The sequence below is a fragment of the Hemicordylus capensis genome, chromosome 3 (assembly GCF_027244095.1).
Source record: "Hemicordylus capensis ecotype Gifberg chromosome 3, rHemCap1.1.pri, whole genome shotgun sequence".
NCBI classification, from domain to species: domain Eukaryota; kingdom Metazoa; phylum Chordata; class Lepidosauria; order Squamata; family Cordylidae; genus Hemicordylus; species Hemicordylus capensis.
The window spans coordinates 88,768,109-88,793,122 of NC_069659.1; the positions used below are offsets into that span (position 1 = coordinate 88,768,109).

Below are 25,014 nucleotides of genomic sequence, written 5' to 3' on the forward strand. Positions count from 1 at the left end.
ATGGAAGTAGGCATCCTTCAGGTCCAATGTTGCCGCCCATGTTCCCTGGACCAAGAACAGCAGAATAAATTGTAGAGTCATCATTCTGAACTTTCTGGTCAGTATATAACAATTTAGAACCCGTAAGTCCATAATCGCTCGGATTACGCTGTCCTTCTTTGGAATCTGAAAATATCGGGAATAATAACCGGAAAGTCTGTATTCCCACTGCACTGGAGCAATAGTTTGCTTCTCTAGTAGCACCTTGACCTCCTCCTGCAGTATCTTCATGGCAGGTGTGAACTTCAGTCCCGAAAACGGAGGCTTGGTCTTGAACTCCAACACATATCCTGTTTGTACTATTCGTAAGACCCACCGATCTGATGTTATGTTGTGCCATGCTTGGGCATGGCTTGCCAGTTTGATGGTATTGCTGGCAACTACAGGACCGGAGATAGTGATCTCGGATAAGTTGGCTTTCAAAGGTGTTAACAGGCCAACAATCTTGGTGGTTGGATGTACTAGTGCGTGCAGTGGGTGAACATTCCTGTCAAAAGCTTTGTTTAGGAGTGTCCTACGCTTGTTGAGTTGCATTTCTCTTTGTTCTCTGATTATACCCCTTTGATGGTTGATAGGGTCGGTAGTGCTTTTTGAATTCTTTCCTGTCCTGGTACTTACTGCCTCACTGACGATAGTAAGGGTGGCCTTTTGATGTAGTACCAGCTGTACCCGTGGATGACATGAAGGAACGTGCCATACATTTAGACTTTTTAAAGGTCTCCATTGAAGTATCCATTTCCTCATGGAAAAGTCCCTTTCCATCATACGCTAGAGACTCCACCCTGTTCCTCATATCTTGTTGGAGTGTGGTGGAACGGAGCCAGGCATGCCTGCGCATGGTTACAGCCGTCACCATCGTCCGGGATTCCGTCTCAGCCAAATGTTTAAAGGTGCTCAATTGCTGTCTTGTGACAGCTGTTTTCTCATAGGATTCATGAAACTTCCACTGAAACTCTTCAGGCGTCATCGAGGTAGAGTCCTGTAACAGGGCATCCCACAAGTGGCTATATCTGGCCATGCAGGCAGCATAGTTAGCAATTCGAATTGCGAGACTAGCAGTACTGTAAATCTTCCTTCCCATTACGTCTACCTTCCGGCCCTCCTTATCCGCAGGTGTCGTGTGGCGCTGACCACCCTTGGACGTAGAGGTGCAATCGATGACCAATGAATTGGGCACTGGATGACAGAGCAAGTATGCATTGTCTTTCTCTGCTATCCTATACAAATTTTCCAGGCGCTTTGACATTGGCGTTGTAACATTCATGGCCTCCCATGCCTTCTTGGCCGCCTTACTGATAGCTGGAATCATAGTCAGTGCGACGAGATGAGAAGTTTTTGACCATCTCATCATGTTGAATACCGGCTCTATCTCGTCCGCATCTGGGGATTTCAGTTCCATTCCCAGAGCCTCCGTGATATCTCATATAAGGGCGTGATACGCCTTTAATTCTTCTGTTGGAGAGGTGGAAAGCCTAGGAGGCACGTCCGATGGCGGATCTGACCTCCAACTCATGTCATCGTCATCTGATCCAGAACTCACATCAGAATCCTCCCCCATATCATAGTCTCCCAGTGAGGAAGGTGGTTCTGAAGGTGGCGGTGTCGACTTCCGTTTTCTCTTGCTGTTCGGTTTCTCCAGCAGTCGCCTGGCCGATTGCTGGATTTCAGGCGGTTGATGAAGGTTTGATTGCACGACAGCTGCCTGATACTGTGGCAGCATAACTATTGGTAGAGGCTGAGGGTGTGATTGTTGTTGTACAACCGGTTCCTGCGGCTGCATAGCAATAGGTTGTGGCTGTGACTGAAGGTCCATAGCAGTTGACTGTGGTTGTGGCTGCAAAGCAGGTAGTTGCAGTTGCGGCTGCAAAGCAGGTGACTGGGGCTGTAACGTTAGTGGCTGTGGCTGCGGTTGTAAATTAGGTGGTTGTGGCCGAAATAGTGCCACATCCTGTGACTGTGCAGAAGGTACTTGTAGCGATCTCCAGCGGAGGTATTCAGCATAGTCATCTGGTAAAGTGTGGCGGAATGCACAAGTGTGTGTAGGTTGTACTGGAGGTTGCAGTACATTCTGTTGTTGCAGCACAATCTGGTGGTACAGAGGCTGCCCTGATGTTGGGGCAGGCATATGCAGCTGCGCTGCTTGTTGACGGGCAGGTGAATAGGAAGGGGTCTTGGGCAATCGAACAGGCTCTTCTTCATCCTGGTCTACATTGAGTCCGGTGCTCAGGAATCCACGGAAAGTGGATCCGGAAGGAGTGCTCGATGCAGAGTCCAATAAGACATGTAACTCCACATAACTCGCCTTTCCCCTCATTTCCAAACCTGGCATTCTTGGAGTTGAAGGGGATCGAACAGGAGTCCTTGCTGGGGACAGCAGATGCAAGACCCGTCCTGTTGCCACAGACACCAGTGGCACAGATGTCGATGTCGAAGGTTCTTTATAAAGTATGGACTGTTCTGCAGCAGAAATTCCTGAAGTTGATGTCGACGGAATCGGCGCCGTCGACGTCGAGATCGTAGTCAATGCCGTGTTCGATGTCGATGGAATCTGCGCCATCGATGTTGAGGATGCAGGCAACGCTATGCCTGATGTTGAGAAAGCCCTCGATGTCGAGGTTGTGGTTGCTGTCGATGTCAATGTAGAGCTTAACGTCGGAACTGCATGATGAGAGAAACTGTGCTGTTCCGGTGCGTTTGAGGTAGACTCATCTGAGTCACCTTCAAAAGCTTGTGCCGTAGTCGGTGAAGGGGTCCGCTGTGTCCTAGTCCCTGTCGCAGCCGATCTCTTGTCCGTTCCCTTTGCTTAGTGCCCATGTTCTTTGTGTTTCTTTTTTGACACATCCTTGGGTCTTTTAAAGACTTCCTCTGGGCGTTTTGCACCACTCACCAATGCGGTTTTAGACTGCTGCTGTGCAGTTCCGCGGGTGCTCGATACCGGGGAGCTCGATGTAAACTTGGCACTCGATGCCGAAGACTCTGACATCGATTGGGAGTCCGGTGTCTCACACGGCCGTGGTGTAGACGGCCAGAGTGCCTCATCATATAAAGCCGCCCAAAGGTGTAACGCCCTATTTTGCCGTGTTTGTTTTGAGAAAGAGCAACAAATCTTACATGCTGAGGTATTGTGCTCCTCTCCAAGGCACATCAAACAAGCCTCATGGTGATCCGTAGACGGGAGCTTAGCCCGGCATTTCACACATCTTTTAAAGGTTGTTTTAACCTCCATTGCCTGGCAATGCCAACAAATCCTTCGCCAGCCCAGAAGTCCGTGAAACAAAAGCAATCCAATGTCCGTTCCAAGTCCAGCCACAAATACAAACTATCTTTCACCAAAGTAGTCCAGAAAGCGTAAATCAATATCCAAGTCCAATCCTTAGTTCAAACCGAGGTATTTCAGTCCGTGAAGTATTTCAATCCGAGGAGCTATAGCTACGAGGTGCAATTGCTAAGGCGGTCGAAAAGAAACTAAGGGAGAGACGCCCCAACCGCCACTATCTACGGCATTGCACGTGCAGGCGGGCGGGGCGTCAGGAGGAGCTAATTAATCAGCCTGCGAGGTCCCTGCGCAGGCGCAGAACCCATTCGTTATGGATACAACGGATCTCAATCCAGATCTTGCTTGTTTGTTTAATAAATTTATATACCGCCCAAAACCTACGTCTCTGGGTGGTTTACATTTAAAAGCCTGTCCTGAGAACATTCACCATCCTCCTTAGTGTCTAATAATAACAACACTTCGGACCACTTTGGAGAAGTAGGTACTTGTGTATCTGCACACCCCCGCCCATGGACATGGATGGGGAACGTTTTTTGCTTCTTCTTCCTATCAGAGCCCTTAGCCTAACTCCAGGTAAAGAACTGAAAAGGAGACCCAAGGGAAGAAGGAGGAGGAGGAATCAAGGGATGAGTGTGCTATGGGGTTTCCCCTGCCTCATTAGGAGAAATGATCCCTGACACTTGCTTACTCATAAGGGCCCTGACCCACTGCAAAAGCTGGGGATAGGCTAAGTCCCCCAGAAAAATCCAGGGATAGACCAAATTAGCCAGTAGAGATTGGTTATTCACTCCCTCTGTGGCCATCTGTGCATCAGTGTTTAGTGCCCAATTCTTGCTTAGTGGGGTTCGTGTATATATGCCTTTCCCCAAAGGAATGCTGCTCTCCTCCATTATGGTGTTGTGAGTGTCTGTGCCACTGTCTTCTGTCTACCCCATATGAAAAGTAGTGCCCGATGCCTGTACTGCTAGAGTGTGTGTGACTTGCTGCCTCTCCGGGCAGTGGATGCAGACATGTCTCTCTGCAAGGTTGCTTTCAGCAACCAGGGTGTCAGAGTGCTTGCCAGCTTGCCACTACTCTTAGTGCTGGATATCAATGTACCCATTTGCAACCTCACACTTAGCCAACGGGATGGTGTAACATTTAGGCTCCTCCTTCCCAGCTTGCTGCCACTTCTTGTACTAGACACACCACCTCCAACATAGCTCTCAGCTGTAGGAGCAGTTCAAAGCAGGTAATGAGACACTGTCACAGCTATGCAGTATCCTCAGTGCTGATGAGGGAGTTCTTACTATTGCTGACCGCGGACAGACAAACCCTTCCCTGCTGTTCCAGAAAAGACTGTGGGAGAGAAAATAAAAGAGAACCAGACAAATCTGAGCTCAGCAGAACTCAAGAAAAAACCTGCCAGCCTGTTCACAAGGCAAAGGCAGTTTGAGAGGGTAGGGTGGCTTCTTCCCTGGAGAAGCAAAACTGAAAGTGGACCATACTGCTATTCTAGGGGAAGAGCCATCTCAAAGGTTTTGGAATGCCCTCTGGGAATCTAGGAGAAAAGAATCTATTAAAATAAAAAGTTGGCCTGTCAATCTATGTTGCTCCTGCTCCCCAAATAGAAAATTAAAAGAAAAATATTGCAACTTCCACAACTTAAGTTAACCTTGAAACTTCATTAGCAAATCTGTAAGATGCATCTTTAAAATTCTTAGACAAAGTGTTGAATGATTTTGTATCTTAAAAAAAAAAAAAAATGTGGTGGGTTGTGCTTTTAAAGATTTGGCTTGCACTGTGCCTAAGTGGCTTGAAGGTATAAGCCAGATGAGATGAGTAAGTAGGTAAAAAGGGGGAATAGGAAGCAGCAGGAAGGCTCTTCAGTGTAGGTTGTTTTGTACTGTTGTTGTGTTGGAACTGCTCTTAATAAAGTACTTCCTTATGCCTTATTCTGGATATAACACAACAGGATATCTGATTTAACAACAGCTAAAAGGATATCAGCATTTGGGGAAATCAAATAGCTATAGGAAATTATTGTGTAAAATAATTCTGGCAAATGCTATACAGGCTTGCCTTTTCTGGAATTCTCTGAATAAATAAATACTGATTTCTTCCTCCAACATTCCACATCCCTCCCTTCTTGCTTTCTTCAACTTTACAAAAATAAAATCCAGACTATCTGAAATCTTGATAGTACAATAATATAACATAAGCACATTGAGGCAAATCATTTCTCATAATTCAGAAACAGAAATTGGATTTGTAGGATGGCATGGGGTATACAGAAACCTGTGTATAGTTTATCCATATATTGTTCTAGCCAACTATGAAAAGACCATACAACAGTGTTTTGAAAATTACATCATTAACCAAGGCAGAGTTTAAAAGGGTTGTGTTGATGACAGTCTTATACTGCCTGGGGTTTGGATGTTTGACTAAATTTGCTTTTAACCATAGAGAAAGATGTAGACAGACTTATCTGAAGGGCTCCCTCAAACCTGATCAATTGAGAGTTTTTTGTTTGATTGGTTTTTTTGTTTTTAACAGCTTCTGAAACTGTGGGAGACAAAGCATTGTTCCATATGTAGTCAGTGCAGATCTTGCCACCCAGTTCTTTGAGACAGGTCCATGACCTATTATCTATATATTTGTTTCTTCTAGGCATACCCGTTGCTAATCCCATGTGTGGCAGCTCTCATGAGAGTTAGCAAGCAGCTACCAATTAGCGATGGGATGGGGGAGAAAATAGGGATGCGGTCGCTGGCGGGCCAGCCACTGGGAGCAGGCAGGCAGGCAGGCGGGAGGGAGGAGGTGGTGGTGGGCTGGCTTTCTAGCCGGCCTGCCAGCCAGAAACCACAGGTGGGCGAAGAAGCAGGCTGCTCCTGCCAGTGGAAGGCGGGAGCAACAGGCGGTGATGGCAGGCCGGCTTGGCCACCGGGAATTGGAGGGCGGGAGGAGGTGGCGGGCCGGTTTTCCAGCCGGCCTGCCAGCCAGAAACTACACGGGGAGGAGGCAGGGCAGGGAAGAAGCAGGGCGGGGTGGGGTGGGGGGTAGCGGGCTGGTGGAGGCGCAGATGCTCTGCGCCCAGCCCAGCTAGTTTATTATTAAAATATGTATGTATTGCTTTTCACCAAACCAGTTCTCATAGTGATTTTCATAACGAAAAGTATGAGAAAATAGTTCCCAGCCCCCCAAAGGAACCACCAGTTTTAAAAGTGTCTCTCTGCCCAGTTATCAAGGTTATTCAATTATAACAGAACTAATTAATGCATTCACATTACTGAATCACTCAACAGTTGATGACTATCAGCCCATTGTGTGAACAATCACTACTGAAAAGCATTCTGGTTGAGGTGACATCAGATGATGTGAAACTTCTACTTGGATGGTTAATTTGTATTGATTCATTCACACATGTTAATCATGACTTGATCCTATAGTTAAAGAGTAGTGGATATTAACCAGCTCTTGGTAAAACAAACAGTAATAAAGTAAAATAAAATTCCCATTTATAAAGATCTAGTTTCTGTCTCTAAAATAAATTATACACATTTCAAGGACATAATAAGTGTACGCAAGCCATAGGTGCTAACTATTTTACAAAAGGTAAATGCCACAATTCAACGAGATGCTTATTTTTATTTTCCCACAAATAGTAGCCCTCTCCTAGAAAGGGCTACAGCCAACTGATTATAAAGTTCCCCTAGTTTTCCTTAAAGACACTAGTTGTAAGACATTACATCCTTAGTCATGTCATGACTGGATTACAGCAATGCGCTTTATGTGGGGCTGTCATTGAAGAATATTTGGAAATTTCAGTTGGTGCAGAATGCAGCTGCCAGGGTTCTATCTGGAACTGCTCGCTCGGAGCATATTAGACTATTTTGAAAGAGCTGCACTGGCTACCTATTTGCTTCCAGATCCAATTCAAGGTGCTGGTTATTACCTTTAAAGCTCGTAACAGTTTGAGTCTTGGATACCTGAAGGACCGCCTGCTCCCAAGGGTTTCTGTCCACCCAACAAGGTCATCACAGGGGCCTTTGCTCTGTGTGCCAACCCTGAGAGAGGCTAAGTTGTCATGCATGCGGGACAGGGCCTTCTCTGTTTCCCCCAGGCTCTGGAATGTTCTCTCAGTGAGTATCTACTCTTTGACATTTGTGGCTGCTTTTAAAAAACAACTAAAGACCTTTTTATTTGTTCGGGCTTTTACCCCTTGGGCTGCCAGGTCTCTCAGCTCTCCTGTTCCTGTTTGTATTTTTTATGGCTGTTGTTTTATGGTTTTTATTATTTAACTGATTTTAAGGTTTTAATGTGATCTCTATGGAGTTTTAGTGTATTTTAACTTTTCTAAACCACCTTGGGATGCCTTATGAAAGGCGGTATAAAAATTGAACAATAACTAAAATAAACATATAAGACTTGCTAGGTGCAAGATCATTGTTAGAGTCTCTGGATTGTGTCCAAAGTACGCATAATTGCTTGCTTTACTGTTGCCTTTCTGCTATCATTTGCCTTGCACTGAATACTAAAAAAATACACTTTCAAAGTATAAACTGTTTTTAAGCAAGCCTTTTAAATTAATGATGGTTATGCAAAATAAACATCAGATTTATAAATTCAGATTGATCTGCATTACAAAACAATGGGTTGTATCCAAATTAACAGAAATAGAAGGAAGCTAGTTTAGATACTAAATGTGGATGCAAATGTGCACCTGGATGCATTATCCATCTGCATCAGAATGGGTAATTGAGGCCCCAATGGTTTGTTGGATGTGGCTTTACCATGTAGGACCACGAGCTGAGTTGAGTTGAGTGACTAATTTTGCCTGACCATAGCTAGATGGGGTCTATGACTTTGTTGTTATGACGATATAGTTCCTATATTACTCAGAGTTCAGACGTAGTGCAAAACAGGCATTAAATGGGGCAGAGATTGGAACTCCAGTATGTCTGAAAGCATGAAACAGCGGTTTGGGGGCAAAAGCAAAAACAGGTTGCTTTCCTGTAGCTTATGATCTGGAAGTGATCCATTGTAGTCATAAGGAAATGGGTTCTGCGCCTGCGCAGGGACTTTGCGGGCTGATTGAATAGCTCCTCATGACGCCCTGCCCCACCTGCACGTGCTGTGCTGAGATCGTTAAAAGCAGCGGTTGGGGCGTGTCACAGACCGCTCATGGTGACGATCCGCAAGTTCAGTCTTGAGGCTCTTTTCCGCTTTCAAGGACTGCAGCAGGGATGGCCTGGGCGGGGCTTATGACTACAACGGATCACTTCCAGATCATAAGTTACAGGTAAACAACCTGTTTATCTGGATCGTGATCCATTGTAATCAAAAGGAAATGGGTGATTAGCTAGCTCCTTCATTTGGAGGTGGGTGCAGTCGACCCCAAGCTTACGCTAATACCCTCTTCAAAATGTTTCTTCCAAAATTTGCCTCCTGAGCCATCCTCAAATCTATTGCATAATGCTTGATGAACAGCTGTTGTGAGGACCATGCCATGCAGATATCTGACATCTTGATGCCTGATAGGTGGGCTGCCGATGTTGCATATGCCCTGGTTGAGTGTGCACAAACTGTTTTGGGAGGTGCAACCCCCTGACACTTGTATGCCAGGAATATCAGCTCCACTAACCAATGCGCTAGGAGTTAGCGAGAAATCGGGCGGCCTTTGCACGTTCCCTTGTATCCTACAAAGAGCTTCCTGGTTTTCCTTATTTCATGAGTCCTTTGTAGGTAATACAGAAGGGCCCTTCGCACATCCAAAGAGTGAAGTGCCACTTCTAAGTGCATCTCCAGCTCTTGGAAAAATGTGGGCCGGATTATCTCCTGATTCAAATGGAAGTCAATCACTACCTACGTTCGGAACCGAGGATCTAGTCGCATGACCACCTTGTGGGGGAAGAACTGGGTAAAAGGCTTATCCACCCGGAGTCAATTCGCTCACGCGCTTCGCTGACGTGATTGCTATTAGGAAAGCAGTTTTCCGCGTAAGAAGCCTAATGGGCACCGTTGCCAACGGCTCAAAAGGATATTCAGTTATTGCTGACAACATCAAAGACAAGCTCCATTGCTCCATTGGTTTCTGCACAAGTGGATACATATTATTAAGTTCTTTCATGAATCGTTTGCACTCTGGATGGGAAAATACCGTAGTCCCATCCCACCCCTTGTGCTTTGCCAAAATGGCTGCCAAATGTACCTTGATTGTCACATTAGCCAGGCCTCTTATTTTCAGGGAGATCAGGTACAGGAGGACTTGTTGTGGACTAGCGTGCAAGGGCCTGTATCCCCTTTCTTTCATATAGGTCACAAAGCGCTTCCATTTGCTCGCGCAGTTCTGCTGCATTGTTAGGCACCGGCTGTTCAACAGGATGTCCTTCAATACCCTATCCTCCATGCCATCATTCTCAGAGTCTGGACCTCACCTCGGGATGTAGAACTGTTCCTCCCTCCCTTTGCAAGAGGTCCAGTGCTTGTGGAAACTTGTGGTAGTTCCCTTGTGCCAATTACAGAAGTGGCGCAAACCATGGCTGGCGCAGCCACCATGGTGTCAGGAGAATGCACGTTGTCTTGTCTCTCATAATTTGCGCCAGGGCCCAACCTATTATTGGCAACGGCGGGAACAGGTACAGCAGCCCCACACTCCAAGAGTGTTGGAACGCATCCCCCAGGGACCCCTGCCCGATGCCCGCACGAGAGTAGTAGTTTGCACACTTTCTGTTGGCACACGTTGCAAACGAGTCTACTGATGGGACTCTCCATTTGGCAAACACCGCCTTGAGGTACGAGCTTTTTATCTCCCGCTTGTGCCTCTGGTTGTAATCGGCCACATGGCTGAGGTTGTCGGCTAGGCGATTGTCCACTCCTCTTATGTGAAGTGCCACAGGATAGACGGTATGTTGTACACACCACTCCCATATCTTCTGAGCGAGGAGACAGAGTGATATGGAGACCGTACCTCTTTGTCGATTGAGGTAGGCAATTGCCGTTGTGTTGTCCAAATTTACTTGTACAACTGTGCCTTGGAGCATCAGCTCGAATGCTTTCAGTGCCAGGAACACTGCCTTCAATTCCAAGTAGTTGATGCCAGTGATGCATCTGTTGATACCCAACGGGTTGGGGCCAAAAGCGTGAACGGGACCCCTTGAGTCAGATTGTCCCACTCCATCCACCAGCGGAAGCTCTTTAACACTATCTGCGGCAGTTCTAAACGCATGCTCTGGCTGTCCAGATTGGGCCGGAAGTTGCGGAGATACCAATGATACAATGTGCGCATGCAGAGGTATGTGTAGCGGACTGTTGTGGTGCAGGAGGCCATCAGACCCAGCAGCCTCTGAATCAGCACTGCCAGCTGCAGTGGTTTGTCCATAAATAGTTGTATACGCGTGTGAATCTGCTTGATGCGTTCTTGTGGCAAATACGCACGCTGCCTTCCCAAGACTAGAACTGCACCTATGAAGTTCAACCGCTTTACATGGGTGAGGTGTGACTTTTTCCAGTTGATACTGATCCCTAAGTCCTCGAGCAAGCGGACCATTAGCTGGATCTGTTCGACTAGCAGCTCTCTGTTGTGGCTGACAAGGAGCCAATCGTCAAAATACAAATAGACCACTAACCCCTGTGTCCTTAGGTAGGCCACCACTAGTGCCACTACTTTGGTGAACACCCTCGGTGCCATCGAGAGGCCGAAAGACAGCACCATATACTGGTAGATCTGTTCTCCTACCGTGAATCTGAGATATCTGCGATGGCTCTCTTGGATGCCCACATGGAAGTAAGCATCCTTCAAGTCCAATGTAGCCGCCCATACTCCCTGCACTAAGAAGGGGAGTATAGACTGCAGTGTCGTCATTCTGAATTTCCTGGTCACAATATAGTAATTGAGGCCCCTCAAGTCCATAATTGCTCTGATTCCGCCATCTTTCTTCAGAATCTGGAAGTACCAGGAGTAATAACCCGATAGCCTGTTCGTCCACTGCACTGATACTATCGCTTGTTTTTCCAGTAACACTTTCACTTCCTCTTGGAGTACCGCCGAGGCTGCGGTGAATTGTATGCCCGAAAATGGTGGTTTGGCTTTGAACTCTATCGCATAACCTGCTTGAATAATGCGTAGAACCCAGTGATCTTATGTTATATTGTGCCATGCTTGGGCATGGCTTGCCAGTATGATGGTATTTCTGGCAAGTACAGGACCGATGGTAGGGGTCCTGGAATGATTGGAAGGCTTGGATGGAAGTAAGGCAATGGTGTGAGTGTTGCTCAGCAAAGGTATGTACAGTAGACGGACAATCCCATCAAAAGGACTGTTTTGCATTGTCCTTATTTTGGCGAGGTGCATGCCCTTTTGCTTTCTGACCAAATCCCTTAGAACTTAGATAGGGTCTGTACTGCCTCTGGTAGTTTCTTTTTTCTTGATATTTGTAGGGCTTCTGGCGCGAATAAAAGCGCCCCTTTGATGAAGCTCCTGTTGTAGTCGAAGATGCCATGAAGGTATGTGCCGTACATTTTGACTTTTTTAGTGATTCCATTGTCGTGTCTGTGTCATCATGGAAAAGTCCTTTTCCATCAAACGCAAGGCCTTCCACCCTGTCCCTCATATCTTGTTGCAGAGACGTGGAACGCAGCCAAGCATGCTGTTGCATGCTCACCGCCGTGACCACTGTGTGTGACTCAATCTCTGCCAGGTGTTTAAAGGCGCTTAACTGCTGCTGTGTTACCGCCGTTGTTTTCTCAAAGATCTCATTGAACTTCCATTGGAACTCCTCAGGCGTCACAGATGTAGAATCCTGTAAGAGTGAATCCCATAACAGGTGGTTCTAGCATGCCATGTAATTTGCAATTCTTATTGCCAGGCTAGCAGTGCTATAAATCTTCATTCCCATCACGTCTATTTTCCGTCCCTCCTTATCTCCAGGTGTTATGTGGCGGTGACCACCCCATGAAGTTATAGCGCAGTCGACGACCAACCAATTGGGAATAGGATGACGCAAGAAGTAAGCATTTTCTTCCTCACGAATTCTATATAAACGTTCAAGCCGCTTAGAAGTGGGGGTTGACACATGGAGGACAGCCCATGCCGTCTGGGCAGCTTTGCTAATCGCCAGGATCATCGTGAGAGCCACAGGATGGGAAGTTTTAGACTTGCGCATCATGTTGTACAACGGGTCCACAATATCTGCATCTGGGGATTTGAGATCCATATCCAGAGCCTCTGTGATATCTCTCATCAGGGCATGGTAAGCTTTCAATTCCTCCGTTGGCGAAGTAGAAAGTCAAGGAGGTACATCTGATGGAGGGTCGGACCCCCAGCTGACATCCTCATCTGAATCCCCATTAATCTGACACCTCCTCTTCCACTGAACTGTCATCCGGTGAGGAGGGCTCATTTGGAGGCGGAGGACTAGATTTTCTCTTCCTCTTCCCAGCCGGTTTTCCTGGTGACTGGAAAGCAGCAGGCACTGCATCCCACATAATAGACTGAGCTGGCTGTTCCTGAGCTGGCTGCTCCTGGGGAACCACAACAGGGAGTTCTGCAGGTCATTGGCGCAGCTCCCTACACGCAGCAGGCAGGGTTTGCTGTGCCTTCCAACTAAGGTAGTCTGCATAATCGTCTGTCAGTGCATGGTGAAAACCACAAGAGTGAGCTAGTACTGATGGAGGTACACAGACACCCTGACTTTCCAACTGCACCGGCGCCACTGTCACTTCAGGCTGGGCCGGGATGTGCTGCAGTCTGTAAGGTGAAATAGCCGGCGTTCTTGGTGGGGGCATGGGCGCATCATCCTCCTGTTCGATGTCGAGCTCCATGCTCAGAAATCCATGAAACGTCGACCCCGACGGAGTGCTCGTTGCCGAGTCCAAGAGGTCTTGCAAAGTAGGCTGCTCCTCCTGACATCCCCCACTAGCAACCGCTGGCTCGGCCGGGAGTCGATGGCAACTGAATTGGGGTGCGTGCTGGGGAAAGCAAATGATACTCGTTGCCGACGCCTGAACAGGCGTCCTACGAAATGTCGAAGCAGCCACCGCTGTAGCTGATGTCGAAGCAGTTGTGGCCGTTGTTGAAGTCAGATTCACTATCAGCTGTCTCGACGTCGACACTGCAGTTGTCGATGCTGAAGCTGTCAATGCTGAAGCTGTCAATGTCGTAGCCGGTGGCTGCACCATCGAAGACAAGGAGGCAGCAGCTGTAGATGCTGGCAAAACCAATGTCAGTGATGATGTCAATGTCGTGGGCTGGCCGTGGTGGTCAGATGTCGATGCCTCCCACGATCTCGACCTCGATACCGACTCATCTGAGTCACCTTCGAAAATCTGCACTGAAGCTGGTGAGGGGATTCGATGTTTTTTGGTCAGTATCCCCGCGCCCTCGTCAGAATCGCTCTCTGATTCCTGACGGCGCTCATGTCCTCCATGTCTATGCTTCTTTTTCAAGACATTGGACGGCTTCTTAAATACACCGTCTCCCGGGTTTGAGAGGGCTGCTACCGCGGTTTTAGACTGCTGGAGCGCAGTTCTGCGGGCTCCCGGGCTAACTTTCGACATCGACTTTTTCGACCCTTTAGGGGCATCTGAGGAAGATGAACTGGGCCACGGAGTTGGCGGGTGAAGCGCGTGAACGTATAATGCCGCCCAAAGATGGAATGCTCGATTCTGCTGTGTCTGCTTTGAAAAAGAGCAGCAAATCTTACAAGCAGAAATATTATGCTCCTCCCCAAGGCAGATTAAGCAAGCGTCGTGGAGGTCTGTAGAAGGGAGCTTAGCCCGGCACTTAACACAGTGCTTGAATGTCTTTTTCGCCTCCATAGCACTGATCAGTTTTATTCTTTAAGTCCAATCAGCATGCAAAGCAAGTCCATTTTCCAATCCGCAGTCGAGTCACAGAACAAGAAGAAAGTCCCAAACAAAGCCAAATATGTTATCCAAATCCAATCCGTAAACGAAACCAAGGTCAAAACCAGAGAATCAACTGTAGACCGAGGAGCTATCACAACGAGATTTGAACGCTTAGGCAGTCAAAGAGAAACTGAGGGAGAGACGCCCCAACCGCCGCTTTTAACGATCTCAGCACAGCACATGCAGGTGGGGCAGGGCGTCATGAGGAGCTATTCAATCAGCCCGCGAGGTCCCTACGCAGGCGCAGAACCCATTTCCTTATGATTACAACGGATTACGATCCAGATCCTCTGGTTTTTCCTCATTAAATTCCAAATTAAACCATCGGTTAGCACAAAGGTTTGCTGCTGAGACTTCTGGTTTGGCCACCAAAGCGTTATGTCCGACTCCAGATGCTGCCATAACAGTAGTTTCGGGCTGATTTTCAAACTGCAATCATAGAGGTGGCAGCAAAGACCTGCCCAAGGACGTGGCAACTGTATGCCAGAGGCGCTTCTCACTGGCCTCCTCTCAGAGAACCAGCCTTGCCCCTCCTTACAGCTGTGGCTCCCAGCAGCAGGGATGCCAACACCTCTCAAATGGCATAGACACATGGGGCATTCTCTCTTCCCACTCTGTCCCTTGCTCCCCTCCATCCCACCCAGCAAGCAGGAGGAAAAGGGGATGGGATGATATGATGGGCACAAAGTGCTTTACTCCCAGAGAAGGAAGTGACAGTGATGTATGTTCACAAGCACAAACACTCCAGGTGGCAACATAAACAAGGCACCCCATCACAGTGCCAGGCGGGGAACACTTAGTGCAAGGGGTGTGTGTGCCTGGGTTCAGGTCCAAAAAACAGCCCCAAGCAAGGATGATGGAACAACCAAGTTCTATTATTTTTCACAGAAAAATTGGGGAGGGGGGCAGCGCCCTTGAGGGTTAATGGTCCTTAGGCTTGCTCATGAGAAGAACCACCTGTGAGGAATAGGCATGAATTTATTGGGTGCTACATGGGTCAAAAACCCCTATGGGTGCGCAAAAGACTTCACGGGGAAGAGCGGTTTCAGCGCTAAAGTTCAATGTTTTGCCATTGAGAGCTCGGGGCCCCAACGCAAGTGGGCCCCCTATGGTGGGATTAGTTTGACCCCTGAGTGTCCAGTCCAAAGGGAGATCTGAGGTAAATACCCCTTGTTCCTCCTCAGTAGACTGGCCTTCTCATGAGATGGATAGCCAGCCACCAGCAAGCAACATGAGCAGGACACTCCATTGCAGCAGCGAGAGGGGAGAAAATGGGGGGGGGGGCAGATTTAAAAGGTAGCCCCAAGCAGGGATTCTCGAGCAGCCAAGTTCAATTTTTTTCACTGGAAGTTTGGGGAAGGGGGCACCATCCCCTTCCAGGGGTTTGTGCTCCCAAGGCTTACTCATGAGCAAGGCTGGTTGCCAGGTTCAGTAGTGCTCCAGAGAGAGTGCCCCACTACGGTGAAGACAGAGTCACTCAACCTGGGGCACACCATCCAATCATGAGAGTGTAAGGCCATGGGGACACCCCCACACAACTCATGAGAAGAACCATCAGAAGTGAGGGAAGTGAATTGCTGAGCAAAATATCTAATGATATCTGACAGCAAAACATTCCCTTCTCCCATAGACCACTCTTTAATGGGAGTGACAGGCCATTGGGGCTCAATATTGAGCCAGGTTGCTGTGTGGAGTAAAGTGGTGGGGATGGGTACTCCAGTAACTGTTCTCTGGGTCTTGGCAACTACAGCCAAGTTGCTGTCAAAGAGTGCCCCCTGCCAGTATGTGGACATGAGCATCCTTGCCTGTGCCCCAAAATGGCAACCCTGCTGTCCAGGGATCACTGGAAAGTGGGAGCTCCCCTCTCCCACAAATCCCTGCACCAGCAGATTTGCATATGGTGCAACACTGGACCAACCTAGGAATTTTAAATGGGTTTAGAGGTTCATCCCAGTGTCTCCTCTGTCCATGCATGCCGCCAGTCCATGGTACACAGTGTGTCAAAATCTCCCTTGGGTTTGTGCAAGGCTTCACGGAGAATTAGGGTATGGGTTGCAGAGATTCTGTTCTATCTTTTACCATGGTGAGTTGGGGCCCCACACAAGTAGGGCCCCCTTAGGTGGACTGGCTCAACTCGGGAGCACACAGTCCAAGGTTAGACCAGTGCCCTCACAGCCACGTGGTCCTCCCTAGTAGACTGGCCCTCTCATGAGAGGGCAAGGCCAATGACAGCAAACTGGTGATTGGTCTGCATGGACTGCTTTGTAGGGGTTACCACTCACAACTTCATCCCAGATTACAGTAGGACAGACCCCCGCCCAGCATCCTTTGCCCCTCATCTACATATCCCCTCCGAGAATGTCTTCCTTTTCTCCCCCCGCTTTCCTGTGTAACAGGGGAATAGTGCCCTCCCCGCCCCACCCCCAATTGTGCTTGAGCGGGACCATGTAGGACTCTTTGGGTGGATGCGGTACCGTCGCTGTTAGAAGAGGTGCCGGCATGGCATGACATTTAAATGGGTTTAAATGCACTTTCCATGTCAAGGGCAGGCAGAGTGCTCTGAAAATGCACGATTGCGCTCGGCATGCTCCCTTTGAAATCGTGCCCAATTGCGGCCACTCTGATGACATGCTGACACTTTGCCCACAGTCTGGCCATGGTGCTTGCCGGGATTGGCCTCGATGGCCGGGCAGAAGGGAGGGTCTGCCCTCTCCTGTAACTGGATGTTGGCGGTCCATGGTTGGATGAACATCTGTGGCATGATTCACAGTTTAAAAATGAAACCGTGGGTTCACCAACCTCCAGTTTCGTGCTATGACTGAACTTGTCCAGTGTCTCAAAACACATTTAAACCTAACAAGCACAAAACGAAAGTGACAAGAGATCATCATCCAGGCTTGCTCAATGTCAGATAGCAATTTAAAGGGGGTGGGGCAGTAGTAAAACCCACAGTAGTCAAATTCTCCAGTGACTGAAAGCCTTAAGTGACTGATAAGCCTTAAAATAATAGATAAGCTCTGACAAGTCAAAAGTGCAGTTTCAGCATCATTAAAGTCTGCTGGTAAGCTTCACTTAAGTGAATGAATGAAATAATATAATGCTCTGCTTTTCTTCTACTGATGATCTTTTGGATTTGCCTGCTCTTCTTCTTTCTTTAGTTTGTAAATGCACATTTCTAACTCTTCCTCCAAAGGGAAATGAGGACACCCTAGAATAAAAGATGAAGTTTGAAAGAAATGCAAAGCTCAAAGCAAGGGTGAACATTGCATTCAGAAATGCTTGTTTGTGGAGTTTCAGGGTCAATCAGCACTAAGACTGAATGAAGCAACATGAGAAGAAGCTTAAGGGAAATAAAAGGGATGAGTCAGTTCTTGTGGTTTCTGTGTCAACATGAACTCACTGAATAGTAATGTATTGCTGCTATTGTTTCAGGAAAGCCAGATTACACAGAATGTAAGGCTTCAGTGTAAGATGGTATATATTTGAGAACATTTGAGCTTTGTTAGTTATCTAGGTTATATAAAAGCTTCAACTTCTGTTGAATAGCATTTTTAGAGTTATACATACTATGCTCATATTTAATTGTTAGTTAGTACGTACCTAAATAATGCTCATGAACGATAACAACTTCACACAGACCAGAGTCTTCTGAATCCAGTGGCAAAATGCCTATGAAAGCAAACCAAAATTCTCCTGCTAAAGCCAAATATCTATTATATATAGAACAAATATGGCATTTCTAAGGTAAATAATTAGTCTACACATCACTTCTTTCTATTCTGAATAATACAGTTGCAAGGAATAAAGTTGGGAACGTAAACATGCTTTGCCTAAAGGCCAAACTGGTTACTGAATGTTATGGAGGAGCTTTGTGACTGGATCTCCTGACATGGTCTTTTTTAAACTGAAAAGCCGCAGGAAGGCAAGTTGGGATCAGGGCCATGAAGGTTTGTTTTTCTTTAAACCCTTTCCTCCTGTGCTAATTCACTAAAGCACTCCTGAAGCTGTCAATAACTATGGAAGGGAAAACATACATGCACAACATAGGTGTGGCTAATAGCAGTAGTGTGTGGAATGGGAGTGGTATTTCCATCAGGGAATCAGCACTGTGGGAAGAGTCATAGCTGCTTTTAGGAGGGGGAAAAATTCTGGCAAATCTTATCATGGATCTCCTAAGTAACATGCAGTTTGGCCCTCAGTGTCCCAGCTGTGGTGATAACTGATGGGTACAGAATCTCTCTTTTCTGGCCACTTTTTAATGAAGAAGCATTTTATGGAAGAAAAGTACTAGAGAAACATACAAATGTTAAAGCTTAAAGCAGAATCTAACTGAATTGCATTGTAGTTTCAACAGATGATGCCTTTGGAATTAAGCATTCCTGGAACAAGCTGGGTTATGTGCATTCCTTGAAAGTTATTCACAGATGCAGTCTAATGTTTGGTGCCAATGGGAGTTTTCCTCCCAGAAACTGCAGGAAAAGGCACCCTGAACCAGATCAAAACCATGGCAGGACACAGGGTTAAAGACCTGGTTCCCCATGCCATGGACCCGATATGGATCAGGGCCACCTACAGCCACAGATGTCCTAAACTCTCGAGTAAAAACAACATAGTTCTGACAGAAATCTTCTATAAGTGCTAGCTTACAAGAAAATTGACAAAAAGACCTCTAATAGTGGGTGTTTATGACTCAATGCACATCTTATCATTTAAACAGATAAATTGAAAAAACCCTGCAACACTTACCCACTACTTCATCATGTGGCTGAAAAGACGACACTTTATTTCCAACTTGGAAAAAACAGTGTAAAGAGACAATAGAGAAATTATTGTAGTGTACTTTGCAAGAGAATATCTGCTAACAATAATGATAAACAATACTGTTTTATAATAAATAATACTGTAAACAATAGTTCACAGTAACATTATATTAATTAGTATACTTACTCTCCAATACAATACCAGCAATTTCCCTTCCAACAGGTAGAAATTCTATCTCCATCTTGAGCTCTGATAAAAGCTAAGTCAATTAATGGTTAGACTGTTGCCAAGATAAATAAAATTTCATATGTTACAATAATCAAACGCTGTTATTGCTGCCTGTCAAAACTTTACTAAAAAGAATCAGTTCTCTTAAAGGACTAGGATGGAAAGGGTAGATTATATACCCCAGTCAATATACACTTTGAATGGGGCGGGGGGGATCAATTTTTTTTTAAAAATGGATTTTATAAAATTTATTTTTAATTAAAAACATAAAATACTAGAGTTTTCATTTTAAAAATAACATGGTTAAGATTAAATTTCATCACAAGTATTCTGCACATACACTTACTGTCTCTTAAAAGAGAATTGATAGCTCTTTTTTTTTTTTAAACACAAATTGAGTTAATCTATCAGGCATTCATTTATGTTTCATTTCATGAAAATGAGACTATTCTGCCCAGCACTACCAACAATTGCTTTTGGAACTTTCTGGGTTTTCAGTTTCTGTTTCTAAGCAAACTTAAATTACATGTGCAAAGACATGTCCTGCAAAGTAGCATTGTTGTTTGTGGTGGGACTTGGCCAAGGCAGAGAGGTTAGTTAAGATGGAGAGACAATATAGAAAAGAAAATGGAGTAGAAATAGTGGAAAGAAAAAGGGCAGACAGTATTCGGTACACAGCTTCCCATATTCTTCCACACATTGCTACAAAAAAACTTGTTGTGGCTTCTGGGCATAAGTGAGACCCTATCTGGGAATATTTGGGGGGGGGAAATTTCGTGCAAGAAGGAAAATGTGTCCAGTTAAGTACACATTTGCAACAAGCAAATGTAGGGCAGCTTAACACAGGTAATGAGTAAAGATATCCATAATATTAAAAAGTAGTAATTAAAATATTAAAAATATTAATTACTTTAAAGTAATTAAAAGAAATAATTAAAACATTATTATATTAAAATTGTGTAATATTTCCCAAATTGGTAAAAATCAAGTTATCTAAAAAAAATTACACAAAATAGACCTTTGTAGATGTTGTATATACTATAGTAAAATAAAGTGTGCTGTCAAGTCAGTTTCGACTCCCGGCGCCCACAGAGCCCTGTGGTTTTTTCTTGGTAGAATACAGGAGAGGTTTACTATTATCATCTCCCACGCAGTATGAGATGATGCCTTTCAGCATCTTCCTATATCGCTGCTGCCCAATATAGGTACTTCCCATAGTCTGGGAAACATACCAGTGGGGATTTGAATCAGCAACCTTCTGCTTGTTAGTCAAGCGTTTTCCCACTGTGCCATTATACTGAGTTGTAAATGAATGTTTTAGAGCTCAGATTTGCACCACTGTTTTAAGAAATGCTTGAAGAAGCATCAGGTTTTTCTCTTGGTGATTTAAATTGTTGTGATTTAAATCAATCCACCCTGCCTACTGTATTTGCTAATACAGTCTTGGTTATGATATCATAATTCATAATGGTTCTGCTCTGTTTATTCTATGGATACATATTCACAAATACTTGAATTTAGCTAACAATTCAATATTAAATGAATTTGCACTAATACAATGTTTTTACTCTTGAGATTATACCTAGTTTATCTATTACAGAAATGTTATGAAAATGTGTTACACAAACTTCCTTTTTCTGTTAATAGGTTTTAATATCCTTTATTATGTTAAAACAACTGATTTGTTTTTCACTATCCCCATTTGGTTTAGCTATATCTTGATCTTGCCCCTGCTAATTTGGCAAAGAGGCACCTTTTAACGTAGTGATTCTCTTTATTTAGCAGGGGGAGAGTAACTGGCCCTATCCAACCCCAGCACAGTACCTCCAGTGACTGTTGCTGGTGTCTATCTTGTGTGTTTTTTTAATAATGTGAGCCCTTTGGGGACAGGGAGCCATCTTATTTATTTATTATTTCTCTGTGTAAACTGCCCTGAGCCATTTTTGGAAGGGCAGTATAGAAATCAAATTAATCATCATCATCATCATCATCAGGCTTCAGTAAAGCAGGATTAGAGCTATAAAAATGAACTATATAAACACTAACCACTTTAACTGCTAGATTAATGTACTACTTTAAGTAAAAATATTACAGGATAATCAAGAGTGGAATCACTTCTATTAAGCGATTTTCTAGATCCTAATAAATAGGAAATGAAATCACATGTGTGCCTTTAGCTATTGTCACAATAATGAACTATAATTATACTGATGTATTTATAGCTAAGCCACCTAATGGTGCAGTGGGGAAATGACTTGACTAGCAAACCATAAGAACAGCCCTGCTGGATCAGGCCCAAGGCCCATCTAGTCCAGCATTCTGTTTCACACAGTGGCCCATCAGATGCCACTGGAAGCCTACAGGCAGGAGCTGAGGGCATGCCCTCTCTCCTGCTGTTACTCTCCTGCAACTGGTACTCAGAGGCATCCTGCCTTTGAGGCTGGAGGTGGCCTATAGCCCTCAGACTAGTAGCCGTTGATAGACCTCTCCTCTATGAAGTTATCCATACCCCTCTTAAAGCCATCCAGGTTGTGGACTGTCACCACATCTTGTGGCAGAGAATTCCACAAGTTGATTATGTGTTGTGTGAAAAAGTACCTCCGTTTGGTCCTAAATTTCCCAGCAATAAATTTCATGAGATGACCCCTGGTTCTAGTGTTATATGAGAAGGAGAAGAATTTCTCTCTATCTACTTTCTCCATACTATGCATGATTTTGTAGACCTCTATCATGTCTCCCCGCAGTCGTCTTTTTTCTAAACTAAATAGCCCCAGGTGTTGTGGCCTTGCCTCATAAGAAAGGTGCTCTAGAGCCCTGATCATCTTGGTTGCCCTCTTCTGCACCTTTTCCAGTTCTACAATGTCCTTTTTTAGATGTGGTAACCAGAATTGTACACAGAACTCCCAGAGGTTGCCAGTTCAAATTCTCTCTGGTATGTTTCCCAGACTATGGGAAACACCTATATCGGGCAACAGTGATACAGGAAAATGCTGAAAGGCATCATCTCCTACTGCGCAGGAGATGGCAATGGCAAACCTCTCCTGTATTCTACCAAAGAAAACCACAGGGCTCTGTGTTTGCCAGGAGTCGACACCTACTCAACGGCACACTTTCTTATACCTACTAAAAAGCTGATTCAACTTAGAAAGAACAAGCTCTTTCCAATTTTCTGAAAAATAAAGTGATAAATACCTTTTTATCAATCCGGCTAAGAGCACAGGCTTTAACTTTCACTTTCACATAGTTGTCTCTCATGACTGGAAGGTTATCCTAAGATGAATTGACACATTTCACACACTATAGAACATGTAAGCAGACAGCACCAATATCTTGCTTATATTTTTATTTAGAAAGTTCAATATGCTGCCTATGAAACAAAAATTGTAGACCTAGAAAGTTACATGGGACACAGAGAAGAATCAAAGGTATAGCAAACATTTCTTTGAAGTTCCTGATACAATGGATTGCAGTTCTGAAAAAAGTTGAAAGTTAAGCTTGGGTTTGTTGGTCTTTAGCAGTGTTAATAACTCCAGAGAAAACCTGAGGGTAAAACTATTGATAGTTACATATCAGGAAAAAGCAATTTTGGGAGGAGGCTAACTGAAGCAGAGGCAGGGTGGGTGTGGGTATGGGTATACCATGCCTGCTGTTTCTGTACTGTAGTTCCTTATTCTTACGTAAGAAAATAAAAACATAAGAACAGCCCTGCTGGATCAGGCCCAAGGCCCATCTAGTCCAGCATCCTGTTTCACACAGTGGCCCACCAGATGCCTACAGGCAGAAGTTGAGGGCATGCCCTCTCTCCTGATGTTACTCCCCTGCAACTGGTACTCTCATAGGCGTCCTGCCTTTAAGGCTGGAGGTGGCCTATAGCCCTCAGACTAGTAGCCGATGATAGATCTCTCCTCCATGAAGTTATCCAAACCCCTCTTAAAGCCATCCAGGTTGTTGGCTGTCACCACATCTTGTGGCAGAGAATTCCACAAGTTGATTATGCGTTGTGTGAAAAAGTACTTCCGTTTGTTGGTCCTAGATTTCCTGACAATCAATTTCAGGGGATGACCCCTGAAATTCTTAAACCACATTTTCCTTTTCAGAGTTCCACATGTATGTTTGTGAGCATCTGATCATATGGAGTGGATAATATGCAGTGAAAAAGAGCAGGCAGGCAAGTTACTCTACTTTTTCTTTGCTCCAGTTCACCTGCTTTTACTTAATAGAAGCAACCATCAAAGTTGTGCTACATATGGTTGTGTGTGACATTTTGTTACACCTTAAGAAAATGTTGGCGGTACATAGTTATCTTCTTTACAAACATGTACTTTCATTACATTGTGGCCACAAAAACATACTTCATTTTACTACTACTACTTACTTATTTATATAGTGCCATCCATGGACACAGCATTTTACACAGAGTGAAAAGAACAAGCAAATGGAAATCATAATTACTTGAAATATGTTTTATATTCTTTGCCAGGAGAGTGTACTGCTATAGTTTTGTGTATCATGAACAAAATGTTAAAATGTTTCACTTGATTTCAGTATAAAAGAAAAACAGACTTAATAGTATTTTATCACATAACACATTTTAGTATCAATATAGCATTACAGTCAGCAATATGTACAGAACAATCCTAGTTTATTCTGAAGTAAGTTGCACTACATTTACTGGGACTTACTTTCAGGTAAGAGTGCATATGATAGCAGCCTAACAGCACAATCTGTGTCTAAACAGTTTGACTTCGTTTGTTGTACAGATAGAGCTCTTCACTCTCTCTAGATTATAGGGAGATTGCAATTCCATATTATGAAGATTTATACCAAAGCTAAAAAACATGTACTGTGAATTGTCAGTGACATTAACTAAGCAATGCACAGATAATACACAAACAACTCAATTCTACAGGAATCTTGTTTTGCCTTCCTCTAATTCATGCAGTTATTCAAAGCTTCCCCACTGTCTGAGCCACTAACCGCTTTCCTGTTTGAGAAACTATTCATAGTTACATAGGAAGGAGAACACTGATATCTAGCTATCAGTAGGGATGTTCACAGAACCATGGCAGGGAGGCTCGAAGGCGGGGGTCTCCCTTTAAGAGCGGGGAAGGGTGCACTTACCCCGCCCACCGCTTCCCCCCTCCACAGGCATCCGTGTTTCTTAACACAACGCAGGCGTTTCGGTGACTTCTGGTCATATACGGAAGACGAGGGCAACGGGGCGGCAGGGATGTATGCTGCCGCCCTAATGAGCATTAAGAAACACGGATGCCGGTGGGGGAAAAGCGGTGAGAGGGGTAAGTGCACCCTCCCTCGTTCTTAAAGGGAGACCCCCATCGCCTTCAAGCTGGCGGAACCGTTGGTTGGAACCGTTGGTTCTTTGAACCGGTTCGGAGGCCCATAAAGGGCCTCCGAACCGGTTCCATGCACACCCCTAACTATTAGAGGCAGAGTCATACAGTAGGGCATATACAGTTTCTGACCATTAATCAAAGGAAACCCTTGTATTGACATACTCAAATAGAGATCAGCCTAGTGACCAACAGAAGTCATTTTTACCTATATGTGAGACTACAGCCCCTAGAGAGAAAATGAGATTGACTGTGTCACGTATACTAGATTGGTTATAATTCATATGATCTTGGTCTTTCTAATTTGCAACTTACTCACTTTTTCCAGGAAAACAAAACTTGCTTCTTCTCCAGATGAACTCTGCTGCCAATATAAGCCCTTCATAGTGACCTTGGAAATAGAGGAACATGAAGCAACTAAATACAAAGACGACTTATTGGAAATACTGGCTGACATTCAGCGCAGTGCAA

The 25,014-nt window shown here is 45.1% G+C and overlaps 1 protein-coding gene across 12 annotated transcripts in view; it reads right to left on the bottom strand.

The window, feature by feature from the left end:
* Nucleotides 1-25,014, bottom strand: part of CRYZL1 (crystallin zeta like 1) — an 80,720-nt gene that overhangs the window by 52,545 nt on the left and 3,161 nt on the right. For 9 of the 12 annotated variants that reach the window (XM_053307574.1, XM_053307573.1, XM_053307567.1 and 6 more), the window contains exons 2-6: nucleotides 24,863-24,934; nucleotides 22,385-22,462; nucleotides 19,151-19,223; nucleotides 18,950-18,994; nucleotides 17,804-17,872 (exon numbers count right to left, since the gene is read on the bottom strand). In XM_053307574.1, the coding sequence (XP_053163549.1) occupies nucleotides 17,804-17,872; nucleotides 18,950-18,994; nucleotides 19,151-19,223; nucleotides 22,385-22,462; nucleotides 24,863-24,934 (337 nt within the window). Of the gene's footprint in view, nucleotides 1-17,803; nucleotides 17,873-18,949; nucleotides 18,995-19,150; nucleotides 19,224-22,384; nucleotides 22,463-24,858; nucleotides 24,935-25,014 lie in introns of all 12 variants that reach the window. The other 3 variants (XM_053307577.1, XM_053307568.1, XM_053307575.1) reach the window with 2 other exon arrangements.